We start from the raw sequence: 17,862 nt of genomic DNA, 5'->3' as shown, positions 1-17,862 counted from the left end.
CAGATGAGGTCTAAAGACTTAGATACAATTCTTCAGATGTGTCCTCTAGAGTTGGACACAATTCTCCAGATGTGGTCTCCAGATGTGAACCCAACATTCCGGAGATGGCCTCTAGAGTGCACACACAGTACCCCAGATGAGGTCTCCAGACCTTGATATAATACTCCGGATGTGGTCTCCAGAGCGGGACACAGTATTCCGTGGGTAGTGTGTGGTTTGTGTTGTCTTTCAGCGGTGGTGGTCAGTAAGACACAAGACTTGCTCTAGTATTTCCTGCATCTTCTCTGCGGCCATTGGTGAGGGATCTTCGGCACTCCCATTGGAGCTTTGTACGACTCTACGTTAAGGAGCTCAGGAGTTCCGTTAATACTTTTGAGGAAGTGCCAATAAGTAGAAAATTAATGAAACATTTTAAAGGAAAATCTATTTTAAGGAAAGACAATTAAATCGAAAATTACATTTAAAAATGAAAAGCAATACATAATATTATTTTATTGTACTTAGAAATTAGAAAGTGAAGTGCAAATAATCTGATATCTGAATAAATATGTATACTTGCATACTCACAAACACACACGTAGAAATATATATATATATATATATATATACATATATATATAATATATACATATACATATAGTAGGTAGTTATAGTTAGGACCAAAGTTTCCATAGGAAAAACATTTCTTGTTTTGCCAATAACTTTGGCGCCACTTGATGAATCTCCACAAAATGTTCACAAAACGTCCCCTTTTTTGTTCAGATGCTGTGTTGAAAGTTTCGGAGTGATCTGTCAAGTGGAGGCTGATACAAAAGGGGGGTCTTAAAACATGTTTTCCCCATGTTATGTCTATGGGAATTTTTCATTTTTTTAACACACTGCAGCCCCAACAGCTGAACGGAATTACACCAAATTTGGCAGAAAGCTAGATGTTGGTCCAGAAAGCTTACTTTTTCTGATTTGGTGTAAATCTGTTTTAGAGAAATCAAAGTTTAAACATATCGATATCTGGAGACGTGAAAACTAAAGTTAAAAAAATATATATCTCGGGATGCGAGTCCTTTCAGTGGACTTGCGAATCCTACTAAAATTGATTGGCTGCCAACACTTCAACCAGGAAGTGTTAGCAGCCATCTTGGGACTCGGTTTGAAGTCGAGTCCCAGAAAAAAAAATGTTTAAAAGAAAAGCGGGCATAGCAGGAATACCCTGACCCCCCAGATACGGTGGAGGCGTCCCACCGCGGTTAACAGCTTTTTTATTTTTGTTATTTTGCCGTGGACTTGGGGGTGGATACGCGAATCTGCTGCAAAATGTTTAAAAAATGAAGTGCGACCTTCCGCGCTTAGTTAAATATAGGCCCACGGGTGGGCCAGGTCCCGGGGGCAAGTTTATATAGTAATGGAAAGGGTGATCATGCGGCACCCCCGCACCCCAGGGACCGCCACCACCCTGTGGCTAAATTCAATTGTAATGTATGGAGGGGCTCAGGCTCCCCCACGCAGCCCTAGGGACTGTACAAATGCGGAGCGGCCCGCTTAGCCCCCCCACTGCCCCAGGGACCACCATGTCCCTGGGGCTAAAATAAATAATAATGCGTGGGGGGCTGTGGCTTTCCCATGCAGCCCCGGGGACCGCCACCTCCCCAGGGCACAAATTCAATAATGAATGGGGTCCGTTGCGGACCCCTGGCCCTGGTGACCACCACCTCCCCTGGGATTTACTTAACAAAGGAGGGGGGCCGCGCGGCACCTCCTCATGGATTCCTAGATGGCCCTGGGGACCGCCACTCCAGCAGTGTCCCAGGTGCCCACCCCTGGGACATGTAGTTTGCTTTGGCTTTGTGGGAGCACCACTTGTGGGACTTACTGGAGGTAACAGGAGGGCTCGTTGGCCTCCTAGGATCCTCAGTTGCCAAGGGGACTTCATCCCTCTACTAGCACTGCGCCAGGAGGTGAGTTTGCAGAGTGATGGAGAAAGGGGGCGTGGCCTCCTACAAGGTCTCAGCAATTCTGCTATGTAGGATTTACAGGAGGTAACAGGAGAGGTATTTGCCTGCCAAAGACACCCTTGGGGGCGAACTACCCCTCATGTTATCTCCAGTAAGTCCCTCACAGCAGAATTTTTAAGCCTGCAATAGGTCTCGCATTCACGTGTGTTTGAGCTATTGGCCTGGTAAATGACAATGCCTTTCATTTATGTTTTAGGTTTTAAAACATAAATAAAAGGTGCAGTACCACAAGCTGTTACTAGTGGTCCCTAATGAGCAAGGCACCAGCACTGCTTGTCTAGGTGCAGTACCGCAAGCTGCTCCTAGAGGTCCCTAGTGAGCCAGGCACCAGCACTGCTTGTCTAGGTGCAGCACTGCAAGCTGCTCCAAGAGGTCCCTAGTGAGCATCATGAACTTTGAAGATATGGTAAATCCACCCTACCCATAATGCATTGCATGCAAGACAGTACTACAGTAAATTCATATACAATTAGTAGCTTTGAAATGTGACAAAATAATTATTTTATTAATTCCGGATTAGGTTATACTCTATGTGGAGCTGATGAAGGGAAATTTATAGAAGGTCTACTATAAATGTGTAGATGCAGTACCGCAAGCTGTGTCTAGAAGTCCCTAGTGAGCCTCACACTTTCGGTCACATATGGTACTCCCATAATGCATTGCATGCAAGACAGTACCACAAGTACATTCAAATAGCTATGTCCATATATACAATTAATAGCTTTGAAATGTGACAAAACAATTATTATATTAATTCTAATTCGGTTGTACTCTGTGTGGAGCTGAAGAAGGGAAATCTATAGAAGGTCTAATATAAATGTGAGATGTGTATGTGCCGTACCGCAAGCTGCACCCAGAGGCCCCAAGTAAGTATCAAACTTTTGGTCACATGGTACTCCCATAATGCATTGCATGCAAGATAGTACCATGAGTACATTCAAATAGCTATGTCTATATCTACAATTAATAGCTTTGAAATGGGAGAAAACAATTATTATATTAAATTCGATTAGGTTGTACTCTGTGTGGAGCTGATGAAGGGAAATTTATAGAAGGTCTAATATGAATGTGAGATGTGTATGTGCAGTACCGCAAGCTGCGGCTAGAGGTCCCTAGTGAGCATCATAAACTTTTGAAGATATGGTAAATCCACCCTACCCATAATGCATTGCATGCAAGATAGTACCACAGTACATTCAATATATACAATTAGTAGCTTTAAAATGTGACAAAATAATTATTAGATTAATTAATTAGGTTGTATTCTATGAAATGTGAGATGTGCTAGTGAGTAAAGTAACCACTGCCAGCCATGGTTAGGACCAAGTGAGTGTTCTGTCTGAAGGCCTTTAAGAAAATAGTACTTTCGGTGGTAATTAAAACCTAGGAGGGGTAACAACACATGTAATAGGGAGTGTCCTCATGGGAGGTTACAAAAAGAGATGGGGAGGTGCTAAGGAGAGACTAGAAAGCCTAATGACCAATGAAAAGCCTTCATTTACAAAGGACAGAGACAGGAGCCAATTAAAAAGACGGGCGGGAAGTAGGCAGAACTTTATGCACATATCCTGAATACAGCATGTCTCAAAGAGACAGCACAAGCGCTGCCTAGGCGAGACCTAAAAATGAGCATGCAATAAAGTAATGAAAAAAATTCATTCTATGCATTAGTTTCTTTTAAATTGATAATCTCGTACATTTTAAACAATTCCATGAAGCAGTTTAGATGAAAGGGTTTCTCAGTAATGGTATTCTACAAACCAGGTTTTCTATGAAATCACTTCCAGCCAAGGACAGAATCATATTACTTCTCGTTGAAAACCCTCATGTGTTTTTGATTTGAACCTGGGTTACACAGCACCATTTAGAGTGTGCTCTATCACCACAGCATTGATAACGTGGAGTTATTCAGTTATCTTAAGTGTTTTAGGTTTTATTTTTGAATACCAAGAGAACTTGTTTTTGTAGATTTACCTTCTGCATTCGGTTTGAGAGCACGTCTCTAGCGGGCACAGGTTTCTTTGTAAGGTCTTTTGCGTGAGAGACGGATCAGCAGACCCCTTACCCGTAACAGATGTGTTATCTATGCTTAATGCAGGAGAAACCCTGACTTAGGTGTACTTCCTCGAAGGGCTTACAGACCCTTAATAAATAAATATATAAATACATGTGCATATATCTGCAACCTCTGTGCATGTGTAAAGGCACCGAGGATGAAGCCCTAAAAGGCCCCTCGCTCAAGTTAACAATGATCTTAAGTCTGCAAAGGTTGGTTGATACGTCGATTGAGTGATGCCCTACATCACTCACGTGGAAGAGTCGGCAGCATTTGTGGATCAGAGCAGAATGACAACTTGGTGAAGTAAGAAGACTCAGGCGGAGCGGACTGGCCATTACCGGGTGGCCACACTGCTCTTTGAGATGAAAAGGAAGGAGGACCAGTCCAGGCTCTCGTTACTTCTTCCGCATCACCATCAACAATCTGTCGCCCTACTACGATTTAACACTTTTGAAACTGATGCTATTTCAGACAAATATTTCCGGTGAAAACCATTACAGTGAAAAAGTCTGATTCCGTGGGTTGTAATCTGTAAAATGTTTTTTAGAATAACATTAATTTTAGCTCAAATCTTTCCCTACCCTTTGATTCGAGAGTAAAGGAGCCCTATCCCTAATTTAAATCAAATCTTACCCAAAGTTTGTTACTAACCCTTGAAAACACCCTTATTCATTCATAAACTCTTACATTCATGACCCTCATCATTATTCTGAGCCTATCCCTAACCGTAACCCTCATTTTAGTATTAGCCTTAATATAACACTAACCTGACCCTGATATAAACCATAATCCTTATCCTAATCCTAACCCTCATCTAATTATTTCCCCTTAGCATAACCCTAACCTGACCCTGATCTAAACAATAATCCTTATCCCAACCCTGACCTTCATCTTAGTATTTACCCTTAGTATAACATTAACCTGACCCTGATATAAACCATAATCCTTATCCTAATCCTGACCCTCATCTAATTATTTCCCCTTAGCATAACCCTAGCCCAATCCTGATCTAAACTATAATCCTTATCCCAACCCTGACCTTCATCTTAGTATTTACCCTAAGTATACCACTAACCTGACGCTGATCTGAACCACACTCCGTACCCTATTTCTAATCCTTACTTTTCTTTATTTTATAGTTTTATAGAGCGCGAACCAGACCCGTGAGGGTATCAGAGCGCTTTACAGGATTAAGGGTGGTATACAAAGCGTTAGGAAGTGCGGGACCAATTGGGTAAAATAGGTGGATACATTATACAAGAAAAAAGCACGCAGTCTAAGGTCCCGGCTACATATGGGATACAAATTAAAACAGGTAGATACATTATAAAAGAAGGCACGCAGTCTCAACTCTTGGGTGGGATGCCCAGGAGTGTAGGAATAGGTATCATCCGTAGAAGCCGTGGATAGTGCCGAGGTGGAGGGTGAAACATGTCGCTGAGGTGATTGTAATGTAGTCGTTAGACGAGGTATTTGCCCATTAAGAAGGTTTTGGTCTGCTTTTTAAAGTGTGCCAAGGACGGAAGTCTTCTGATGGCGGGTGGGAGAGAGTTCCAAATTCTTGGAGTGGCCCCAGAGAAGGCCCGATTGTAGGTTTTTTCTTCCGGAAGCGTGCTGGTTGAAGCAAAAGGTCTTTGGAAGATCTGGAGTTTCTGGCGAGAAATGCAGAGGAATTGGAGTAAAGAGCTTTGTGAGTGATGCAGGCCAGTTTAAGTTGGATTCTGGCCTCTAGGGGAAGCCAGTTCAGAACTTTGAGGTGGGGAGAGATGTGGTTGAATTTCTTTGAGCCAGTTAGGAGTCTGGTGGCGGCGTTGAGGCAGGCTTTCAATGGGGCCAGAGAGTTCTTGGGTAGACCTGAGAGGGTAGAGCATCCATATTCTAGTCTGGAAATGACTAGTGCCTGGATTGCAGTTTTAAGGTCAGAAGCATCGAGGAAGGGTTTTAGGGTTCTTAGGTAACTCGGGTGGAATCTAGCTGTTTTGGCCATCTCGTTTATATGGCCACGCATGTTCAGACTGCCGTCAAGGGTTATTCCGAGGGATTTCGCAGAGTCAACAATGGTAGGAGGGCAGTTTAGTGCTGTGATGGTCTTGATCCATTCCTGGATGTCTGGATTGGTTTTGGGTGGGGAGATTAGAAGAAATTCAGTTTTATTTGCATTAAGTTTAAGCTGGTTGGCGGTGAGCCAATGGACTGTCAGGTTCAGGGACTCATTCAGGGAGAAAATGTCCTCAGGGGAAGAGATTTTGATGTAGATCTGTGTGTCGTCAGCGTACATAAGTAGGAGATATTGGCAGCACGTAGCACCCCAGTGAGTGGTTCAAGGTAAAGATTGAAGAGGGTAGGGGAGAGGGTTGATCCTTGGGGGACTCCAGCAGTGATCGGCGAGGGAGCGGATAAGTTACCGTTGATTAGGATTCTCTGTGAGTGATTCTGGAGGAAGGACCTAAACCATTCAAGGACGGTGCCATCCAAACCCATCCTGAGTTTGAGGCGTTCAAGTAGATTTTCGTGGTTAACCGTATCAAAGGCAGAAGATAGGACTAGGAGGATTAGGAGACAGGTTTTGCCTTGGTCGAGGGCTTGGAGGGCGTCATCCACGATGTGGAGGAGGGTGGTTTCCGTGCTGTGTCCAGGTCTGAACTCGGATTGGAAGTCATCTAGAAGGTGGAAGTTGGTGATGTGAAGGCTCAGCTGCTGTTTCACACATTTTTCCATAACTTTGGCTGTGGGATGTTGGATATGTGTCTATAGTTGTGAGCGGAAGCAGGGTCCAGCGTAAGTTTTTTAAGGATGGGGACAACTTGGCCAGCCTTGAGAGAATCAAGAATTGAGCCCTGTAGGAGGGAGGCGTTGATTAGTGTGGTCCAGGAAGGGATGATGGCCTTGGAGGCAGCAGCTAGGCAGTTAGAAGGGAGAGGGTCATTGAAGTGATTGTTCGGGTTTAAGGAGGCAAGAATTCTCGAGATAGAGTGATCGTCATAGATTTTAAATTTGGACCAGTGCGCTTGGTTTTTGGGTGAGGTTTGGGAAGACAGCGCGTACAGAAGAGGTAGAGCTGGCAGATTTTGATTTTGGTGGTGAGTTGCGGATTTAAGTACATTTCCTAGGGCAGAAGAAGGATGAAAATTCCTCGCTTGTTATTAGGGGTTTAGGGGTTTCTTTGGAGGTTTGTGCTAGTTTGTTGGATTGGTGTTTGACCAAGTGAAACAGCTTGCGAGGTCTATTCTCGGCGTTCTCAAGTTCAGTTCTGAAGAATTCTTTTTTAGAGTTGAGGATTTTCTTATTGTAGGCATTTCTGGCCTGGCGAAGGAGTTTTAGATGTGCTGCTGATGGGTGTTGTTTCCAGTTTCGTTCAGTCTGTCGAAGGGATCTCCTCTCCTTGTTGAGGGAACTGTTGAACCAGGGATTCCAGTCTTTGATCTCGGTTCTTTTTAATTTTAGTGGAGCCAGGTCATCGAGAATGTCGGATATAGTTGTGGAATAATGATCCGCTAGGTTGTTGACCGAGTTGACCAAGATGCACTTGGGGGGGTGGGGGAGATCAGTCTCACAGCGCGCTGCCAGTTTCCCGTGATCAAGGTTCTTGGTGTCTCTAACCCATCGTTTGTGAATCACAGGTTGTGGTGTCCATGCCTTGTGGGTGCTAGGCAGGAGGAAGATGATGGTGTGGTGGTCAGACCAATCACAAGGGTCAATAGAGATAAGTTTGACCACTGATTCCTTAGCAATGATCCAGTCTGGGGTGGCGCCTTTCGAATGAGTAGGGAGGGAGCAGGCTTGGGTGAGGGCTTGATCAGCCAAGAAGTCTCTAATGGTGTTGACCTGAGGGTCCTTAGGATCGTTCCAATGCAAGTTGAAGTCACCAAGGAAAATGTCATTAGTCAGGGGAAACCTTGGCTGTGATGATTTCCATGAGGACATCCGTGAAAGTGTCATTCTTGCCTGGGGGGTGGTAAAAGATGTCAAGTTTGCACAGTTGCGAAGTGTTGTTGGAAATGAAGAGTGCGAGGTATTCGCAGGAGTCTGTAGGGTCCAGTTCCGTAACAAGGAGTTTGGAGCGGTAGATGCAGGCAATGCCTCCCCCTTTTTTTCTTTGAGTGTCTGTCCAGCCTTACGATGTTGTAATTGGGCGGGAGTAAGAGGTCTAGGTAGGGCGATGAGGATTCCTTGAGCCAAGATTCAGTCAAGATCGCTAAGTCCGATTTATGGCTCAGGATGAGGTCGGCGACATCGGATGCATGCTTTACTGCAGACCGGCAGTTTATTAGGAGGCCGGCTAGGGAGGGGTAGGAGTGAGTGTCAAGGGTAGATGCAGAGATGGGAACTCTAGCTAGGTTGTTATTGACCACCCCTCTGACGCGGAGGGTAGCAGATCTGTTGTGGTTGGTTGCAACCGTGCAGCTAGGGTGTTCTTCCCTCAGGTCTGAGGGGCATGGGGTGGTCAAGGCAGAATCGTAGCTAATGAGGAGGTCAATCACTTCTTCCGCCGTGAGGTCTGACGGGTTAGGCATGCCAGGGGTGGGTTTGTAGGTATGGAGGGGGGTGATCCTCATCTTAGTATTTACACCTGTTCCAACCCTAACCTGACCCTGATCTAAGTCATAATCCTTAACCCAACCCTGACCCCATCTAATTATTTACCCTTAGTATAACCTTAGCCTGACCCTGATCTAAACCATAATCCTTGTCCTAACCTGAACCCTCATCTTAGTATTTACCCTCAACCAGTGCTTAATTTGAGCCGGTGCTTTCCGGTGCTCGGCACCGGAACTTAATTGGTTTCTGGTGCTTAGCACCGGCACTTAGAACTGTCATCACACACTTATGACACTCTGCCACATGGTGGCGCTGCTCATCTAATTTAGAGATGAGCAGAACATTGGTTGTTTATAAATACAAAATACATTAAAAAATACTAATTCCTGCCTCCCCAGCCATTCCTTTAGCTCTGAGGACCCGGAATAATCTGAACTGTCTCACTTGAAGGAGAAAGAGCTGGTTAGCAGTTGTTTTGGTGCCGTCATTGGCAGCGATGACGGGGCAATCGGTGGTGCAAGCTGTAGTGCCTTCCAGGTCAGAGCCCCGGCACTTATTATATAACAAATTAAACACTGCCCTCAACATAACCCTAATCTGAACCATAATCCTTACCCTAACCTTCATTTTAGTATTTACATTTTACACTAACCTGACCTGATCCTAATCATAACCTTACCCTAACCCTGACCGCAGCTTCCTACTAGTTACGTACTACATCAGTACTACCACATGCAGTTTGTGAGTCAGGCCCTGCATGTTTGGTGTTGTTTGTGTGTTTTCACTTGGTCAGCTGGTGTCCTGGAGCCCTCCTGTGAGGGGTTTATAGAGGAGTAAAGCTCCCTCCACATGGCACTGCTGCCCACAGTGATAGTCACACTCCCAGGCGTGCGGGTACGGTGTCTGTCTACTCAACTCTCAGAACATGGCCACTCGCCCATGAATGCCACCCAGGGCTTCCTACCTGCCCCACAGGTCTGTGCCACTGCCGTGGATCAATGACTTGCTCTTCATTCTCCTCTTCCCCCCCTGCCCTCAGAGAATGAGATCGCCCACCTGCCCGCTGACGCCTTCGCTGGTCTCCCCAACCTGGAATGGTTGGATCTCAGCAAGAACAAGCTGGACGATGCTGGGGTGCACATGGATGTCTTCAAGGTAAGGTCCACCGAGGGGTTTCACATGTGCAGGATGCTTCTAGGTCTGGGATGATCAGCTGTACAGCGATGGACCATCCGCCTATCAGCGTCCTGGGGTGTGTTTCGGCTTGAAGTCATGTTTAGTGGGGTCTGAGTGAGCACTGCCCCTACTGGGGAATATTGTGATTTTTTTCATAGCAACGGCCAATCTGAAAAGCAGCCTCTAGACACCCATGATAGCATGACTTCCCAAGCTCCTCCCTCCCCTATGCATGCCTATGTATGTATGTATAAATGCATGTTTGTATGTATGTGTGTATGAACATATGTATGTACATATGTATGTATGAATGAATGTATGGATGCACATATGCATGTATGCATGAACGTATATACGAATGTTTGTATGTTTGAACATATGTATGTGTGAACATATGTATGTATGTAAGTACAAATGTATTCATATATGTACGTATCTATGTATGAATGTATGTATGGATGTATATATGAATGTATATAAGAATGTTTATATGAATGTATATGAATGCATGTATGTATGCACATATGTAGGCACAAACATATGTATGTATGTATGTATGAATGTATGAACATATGTATGTATGAAAGTATGCATGTGTGTATGCATGATGCATGTGTTAATATATGTATGAATGAAAATGTGTATGAATGTATGTATGTATGAACGTATGCATGTATGAAAGTTTGTATGCATGTACGTCTGTATGTATATATGTATGAACATATGTATGTATGAACATATGTATGAACGTATGAATGCATGAACATACATATGTGCACATGTATATACATATGAACATATGTATGTATGTATGAACGTAGGTATAAACGTATTTATGCATGAACATACGTATGTGCATATGTATGTATGAACATATGTATGTATGAACGTATGCATGAAAGAATGTATGTACATATGTGATATTTCTACAGTGCATGGAAAGGCTGGCCCTGCAGCGTGGTGCTTATTTTAAAGTATTGGAGCAGGATCTGGACAGACAGACCCCACAATGTTTTTAAAGCATTAGAGCCTCATTTGGAATTGGATGTTAATGGTCACCCCATCAAACATCAGTGGGATTTATTCTCAGGTGTCCTGCCTAGAGGGGGGGAACCTCTTGGCTTCTGCCAGTAGAGCCTCAGCTTGTCCTGTTGTTATAAACCCCTCCTCGCTGTTGGGCAGTCCCTAGTGAAGCGCAATATCCATGTTGTGATGTTGAATTTTAGGTATTACAATCTTGCATGGGAGGGTGTTAATTACCTTGAAGTATTCGGATGACAGGACCACAGTTTGGAATTGATTCTGTATATTTAGATTCCTGTATGGGACGGAGCGCCACCAGTGCGGTGTTTATTTTCAGGTATTAGAGTCTAGCGTGTGAATGCTACCCCGCAGTGCAACAAAGTTGTTTTAATAGTGCAGTTTTGTGGGGAGGCCAGGCCCGTGTACAGAATTACCACACATGTTCCCTCTATTCCTATTATAAACATAGCAGGAAAGTATTGTTACTATCTTGCACTTCCTGGTGGGTACCTGCTCTGCTCGGCTCCCCGGGTGTTTATAAACAGCTGCAGCTCTGCCCAGAGGATACTGCCACCTCACAGACGTTGTAGTTGTTTGAAAAAGAAAGTCAATGTTTGTTGGCCTCCACATCAGATGAGAGATTCATGGAGAGACTGGGGAGCCTCAACTGGTCCCTCGAGTCTATCAGTCACTCATTTATCAATCTGTTGAGATCTAACAAAACCCCAAACCAAATGCCGCAGCCGATGCTTTGGGAGTCGTGCGAGGGATGTCATGTCCCACTGTGGGAGAAAGCTTGGCTGATACCAGCGCCTCCCAGTGGACAGAGTATGAAGTGAGACTGTTCTTTCATTCACTCAGAACCTGACCAGGCTGAAGCGTCTCAACCTGGACGGGAACCGGCTGACAGCCGTCCCACCGCTGCCACCGTTGCTGCAGGAGCTGAAGATGAACGACAACGGCATCCAGGGGCTGCAGCGGCACAGCTTCCGCGGTAAGGCACTCGCCTAGTCCGCTTGGGTTTTTATTTCTTTGAGTTTGAGGGTGTTGCACTACGCAGTAACCATAGACTTTTAAGTTGCCTACACATTGGGTACTGTATCTTTTTAAAAAAACACACGTTATTAATTTTCTTTTCTTTAGCCTTGTACATTCCTGGATACAGTTATTACATAGTTAAATGCTAGGTCGGTTAAGCGGAGCTGAACTTTCTGTGTTTTTGGGCGCCTATGCAGTCCTAGTATACAGCCTGCAGCTGTGTCGCCTATAGCTATGCCTGTGACAGCACCTACGGTGTGTATGACCTCCGACCAGAAGCCTCTAAGACATAGGCAGGACAATAGCATGTGCAAAATATCTGCCTCTTCTGTCTGGCATCTAGGACAGCAATGCTGTATGTTTGGGTACATGCGCTGCAAGCGGTGCGGAGTAAGGTAGGCCCTGTGGAGGATCATGTGCTGTATCTGTTTATATTTTGTGTTGCCCGATACCTTTTTGGGGTATTCTAAGAGGGTAGCTCACTCCTTATCCATCAGTTCCTTTTCCAGGCCTCTAGACCATTTGTCCCGGAGTCCATTGAGTGAGATTCTTGGATGAGCCCAGGTTCCCTTGTTTAGCCATTTTATCAAATGGCATCCTTCGCCCATGAGGTACGTAGCATTGGGTACTGTATCTTCACTTAGTGAAATCAGTCTGATGCCTAATATTCAAGTTGTCAATCATCTTCAGCAAGGAACTCGTCCATTCCACCCTAACAGACAGAAAGAAGGGAGACAGTCACAAGAAGTCTCCATGCTCGAGCCAGCCTTCCTCGGCTGGAGATAGCACCAAGTGTGGCCTGGAGCCCTCTGAGTCTAGATCTGTCCTGGGCTTCTTCTGAGTGCATGTACTGCATGCTGTGCAAAACAATTTACTCACTCACTCACTTTCTGTCTCTCCAACACACTCACTCACTATCTCACACACTCACTAGGGCACTAATTCACTGTCTTATACAATAACTAACACTTGTTCACTCAATCACTACCTCATCCTTTTTTCACTCACTCATGACTCATCTGCCACTCACTCACTCACTCACCCACCCACCCATCCACCCATACACCTGGTGCTTTAGTAAATGTTTTGAACAAGTCAAGAAAAACAAAGCTTAAAAAGGTGAAAGTATTTCTTACTTTGGGAAGTAGAAATGCATTTAGTTATTATAATTCTTGGAGTAAGTGACTTCCATCTGAAACAGAATAAGGTTTCTAAATATGGGAGTCGTCAAGCGGGATCCTTCTGTTTTTGTTTATATTTTCACTTATTTATTTTTTATTCACGTTCTCAGAATTTTTTATATAGAGACAAGAAAAAAAAACAACAAAAGGGAAAACATAAACAGTCAGCCATTAAGTGCGAATCTGTGAAACGTGGTATTTAACTTCTGAGTCTTTGCACTGACCAACCCTCACCCTTTGGGTGTCTCTTTGAGTTTATTCCACCTACCACTTTACTGTGATGCACTCTGTTAGTGCACACTCTGGTGCTTTCAACAGGTCGCATGAACAAAACCATCACCACAATAACCTCACACACAAACAGGTCCAGGCCTTTACTCCTAACCCCTCACATGCGTCTTCGAGGGAGGTTTCAGGCTGTCCCTTCTCTGAGCTCATGCAGGAGCGGCTTGCATTGAGAAGGGAGGATGGGAACAAGTTCTTCAAGGTTCTCAAAGACTGCACAGGACTCCCCTTCTCTCCCTCTTGGACGCCATCTTTGGGTTTTAACTAGTATTTTCACTCGAGAAAGGAGATCTATTTATTGTGTTGATTTTGTTCATTTTCTTCGATGATTGCCAACAGCTTTCCTAGGCCTGTATGTCCTAGACAGGGGCCAGCACTTTCCATGTAGCCTACAAAGAAGGTCTGTCTACCAGAAGCTGAGGATTGTACTTACGGTCAGATCTGGGCATCACGGGTCATAATTACAGGGTGTGTGATTGATTTCTTTATGCGTACTCTCAGAAAGTGTCATAACAAGACTGACAATCGCATTTGCAGTCCACGGACCTTTATTTGGACCCCTCTCCCACAGAATCCTCCCATAGCTGTGGGAGGCTTTATTTAATTCTTCTAGATTATAATTTGTGGATCCATTCCTGAATGTACTCTTTGTCATTGGCTGCAAGAGTACTACCTAATGGTTGTTTCCCATTTCTTGCCCTGATGATGACCCTTTACAAATAACCTGAAGGGGTCGAAACGTTGACACTATAATAGTGTACTGTACTAGTTATGAAATTCAGGACCCTGCAACTCTGTGTTAGAGTTTAAATCAAACAACTGTGCTTCCTCCACAGTCACTATTTATGTATTTATTGCATAGCGCTAGCGCACCTCATACTCACTTTCACTGCACCGTTGCATCGTTTGGGAACACCTCTCTAAATTTGAATGTAAATGTTAACAAGGTTAAATGATTTAGTCTTCATAGGATTCAAAATGTTGAGTAATGAAATAAAATATATTCTTTCTTTTAAAGCCATTCTATGGGTGGTCATTCACTAGGTTTCCGTTGAGTTTGAGGTCACACTTCCCCCGCAGAGACCATTGTTTCTTATGCTTCTTTTGGTGAGCAGAACGTCAGTTTAACATAGAATTTATTCCACGCTGCCACTCGTGTGAAAATCACTGAACCACTTGTGGCTACTCAGATGCTGAATTATTTAGAGAAAAACTCTGTTCCCGGACTTTCCGTTGGGTTTTAGGTAAGCATCTTATGCTTGTTATGTGAAATGCCAGAGATGACGCCATTATGATCCGTGACGCAGTTGAGATGGTATTCGAGGTAAAACACCTACCGCGGGAACATGGAAACAACACCAATGAACAGAACGCGAGTTGCGTTTGTTCACATCATACGTCATTTTGTGCAGTTTTGTTTAGCACAAAATGTGTTCCAGTTCTCAAAATGACACGTCAGCATTGTGTGTAATTTTGTGCAATGAATATATGAATAGCAATCCATTTTTAATATTTGGACACTCCAGCAGGCATTTTAAATGCATTCGTCTGACTCAAGCGGGAGCCTAACACTAAGGTGGCCATCGCCTTCCTGAAATCTTGCCAGAGGAACAACCTAGGCTGCTATCCCGCGAGACTTCGTGGCAGCCATCTTGGGACACGCTCTTTTCATTGTCAAAGACAAAACCCACCTGCAGCTGGGCACCGTTCCTCCCACACACACACCCTGTCACGTCTGTATTTGAATGTGTTCCCTAGACTGCTCCCTGCCTTTCTCTCTCCCATAGCTGCTCCTCACCAACTTCTGCAGGCAGAGACGTTTTAATGCATGGGCAAAGTGGGCTCTGGCCCAGGGCCCCAGCCTTTCAGGGGGCCCCCTGACAGAGTCAGCTCCATTCTCCAGAGTTTTGCCCTAATGACCTTGAATATTTCTTAAACAGATTGTTTTAAATACTGTTTTCCTTTAATGTACCTTATTTGTGAGTCTAGTATAGCCATTTTGCAGAGAAATGTTGTGTTTATGTTTCATGCAATATACATAAAAAAAGTTTCTTTTAGATCAAAATAAGGCCTTACATATAAGAAATGGGAGGGCGTTACAAAGATTATTTGCAGTAATATTGCTGAGCTGCTGCTGTGTTACAATATCGAAAACACACATAACTATCCCTGAATATTGGATGTAAACACATTTAGGGCCTTATTTATGAGAAGTGATGCATCGCTGTGTGAAAACAGGGATGCGTCATTTCTTAGTGCACCCTCCTTGCTACATGATGGATGCGTCATATTTACTGTTTGACGCATCATGTCGCATCATGTTACAGATATGTCAGTATTTCTGACGTATCTGTAGGCGCAAAAGTGATGCATATGTCTGAAAATAGACGCAACTCCAGCAATGTGTCCGAAAGGGCCTTAATCAGTCTTATACCTGCTGTGAGGCAGGTGTAAGATATTGAGGCAATGGCATCTTAGAAGTGGCGCACTGAGTTCTCATAGATTTCAATGCGCCACTTCTACAAGGCTTTTTGCGGGGCAACACCCACCCTGCATACATTATACCTGGTGCAGGTATAATGTGGTGCAGGAGTTTCAAAGTGATGCATCTGCCTAGATGCGTCACTTTGCAAATATGGAGCAAAATGGCACATTGTTTACGCTGCCGGTGCGTCACAAAAAGTGATGCACTTGCGGCATAAAAGTGAAGCAAGGCCTCATAAATAAGGCCCTTAGAATTTGAACGAGTGTTCCTTTGCACTGTCAGGGACCTAATGAAATGAAATAGTGTATTTAATAAAGTGCCCAACTACTCAGACTAGAGTGTCCTGGCACGTGACAGCGGGAGGAAAACGTGCGTAAAAGACCCATCAGTTAGTAAAATCCAGGTTTTAAAGTTTTACCTTGAAAGAGAGTAGCTCTGTGGTTAGTCTCTTTTTTTTTTTTTTTTATGGAGAGTTCGTACCGGTAAATACATATTCCTAAATGGATACATAAATACATAAAATAGAAGCATAGCATTATACCGTCATGCGAAACAGAAACAGAAAGAGTGATAAACAGTGATAAACAATACGAGATCAATTGACATGTTAAATATCTACACAGCCAGTAAGTCATTCATTTGTAGTTAATTTTGCTGTCCTCCATGTAGCCACTGGGGCCCAAAGTCGCTTGCCCACATCCCTTAGCTTTGCTCCCTTTAAATCATATAATGCTTCCTCAATATTATGTATGCCCAACATTCTGCACAACCACATTTGAAAAGTTGGGGCTTCTGTATCCTTCCAGGCTGCGCTAATTAGAATCCTAAGGACTGCTACAGAGATGAAAACTAAAGCTTCAGCCTCGATACTTATATTTAGTTTCACGTCGCAGCCAATTATTATCAGGGTCGGGGATAGGTTAATTTTGACATCAAGTAGCCCCTCTAAAAACCGTATTATTTCAGTTTTGATAGATTTTAATTTTTCACAGCCATAGAACATGTGTATAAGATCTGCTGTACCATTTCCACATCTGGGGCAATTACTATCTGTCGCTTTCCCCCACGAAAATAATTTTTCGGGCGTTTAGTATAAATTAAATAAGGTTTTGTAATGTTGGGCTCTGAGATTCGAGGAGCGCAAGAACCTCTTATCCATAGCTAACGCCTTATCAACGTCTATTTCGGGATCTCCCAATTTTTTGGACCATGCAGCTTCAATTTTCCCAATATCATCTATTGATGCATCGTTAAATATTTTATATATATCTCTAATTCTATGGCCCCCTGACTTCAAATACTCAATTAATTAGTATTTCCCTTGCAGAGTGATACGTGGCCTAATTGATTTAATTCTATTAACAATCTGCATGTATTTGAACTCTTGATAGCCTCGTAGTGAATAGTGTTGTGTAAGTTCTTCGAGTGTTCTGCACTGATCACCAATCATTATTTGCCCCAACTCCACTATACCATGACTCTCCCAATGACGCCACGTTCCATCCCTACTAAAATTTGGAAAAAGTGTTGAGTTCCAAAGTGGTGTGCGATGATGGATGGTAGGTATATCTAGAGCTTTTTTAACAGTTTTCCAAATATACCATACACCCTCAAGCGTCTTATATCCAATTTCCTTGTAATAACTCCTCTGAGTTCTCCTTAATAAAAGCCCTACGGCTTCACCTCCTACCAATAGCTGAAAAATTGATGGTATCGCCGCCTGTCTGAGGGTTGGACCCCCCGGATGGAGTAGAATAGCCATGTCTGTGAGGAGACATGCAAGATGGTAGCTCTTAATATCTGGCAGTCCCAACCCACCTCTATCTTGTGGTAATGACATATATCTATTTGACCGCCTTATTTTGCCGTATTGCCATAAAAATTTCATAAAAATGGCCTCAATCTTCCTAATAATTTTCTCATCAATTTTAAATGGGATTGACCTTAATTTGTAAAGCACCTTAGGAAACATTGTCATTTTTATAACGTTAGCCCTCCCTATCAGTGACAGCTGTAATGAGTCCATTCTTTTTAGGTCTGTTTCCATAGATTTCAAAAGAGGGGTGT

General features: G+C 43.7%; 1 protein-coding gene across 2 annotated transcripts in view; it reads left to right on the top strand.

The window, feature by feature from the left end:
- Positions 1 to 17,862, top strand: part of LOC146797147 (extracellular matrix protein 2-like) — a 191,183-nt gene that overhangs the window by 54,104 nt on the left and 119,217 nt on the right. Inside the window, exons 5-6 of one of the 2 annotated variants that reach the window (XM_085629822.1) lie at positions 9,647 to 9,762; positions 11,668 to 11,800. The exons of the other annotated variant lie outside the window; for it this stretch is intronic. Of the exons in view, the coding sequence (XP_085485948.1) occupies positions 9,647 to 9,762; positions 11,668 to 11,800 (249 nt within the window). The remainder of the gene's footprint in view (positions 1 to 9,646; positions 9,763 to 11,667; positions 11,801 to 17,862) is intronic. 2 annotated transcript variants of the gene reach the window in all.

Source organism: Triturus cristatus, chromosome 10, assembly GCF_964204655.1.
Source record: "Triturus cristatus chromosome 10, aTriCri1.1, whole genome shotgun sequence".
NCBI lineage: Eukaryota > Metazoa > Chordata > Amphibia > Caudata > Salamandridae > Triturus > Triturus cristatus.
Note: the sequence above shows the minus strand (reverse complement) of the source record. Positions and strands in the feature narration are given on the sequence as shown.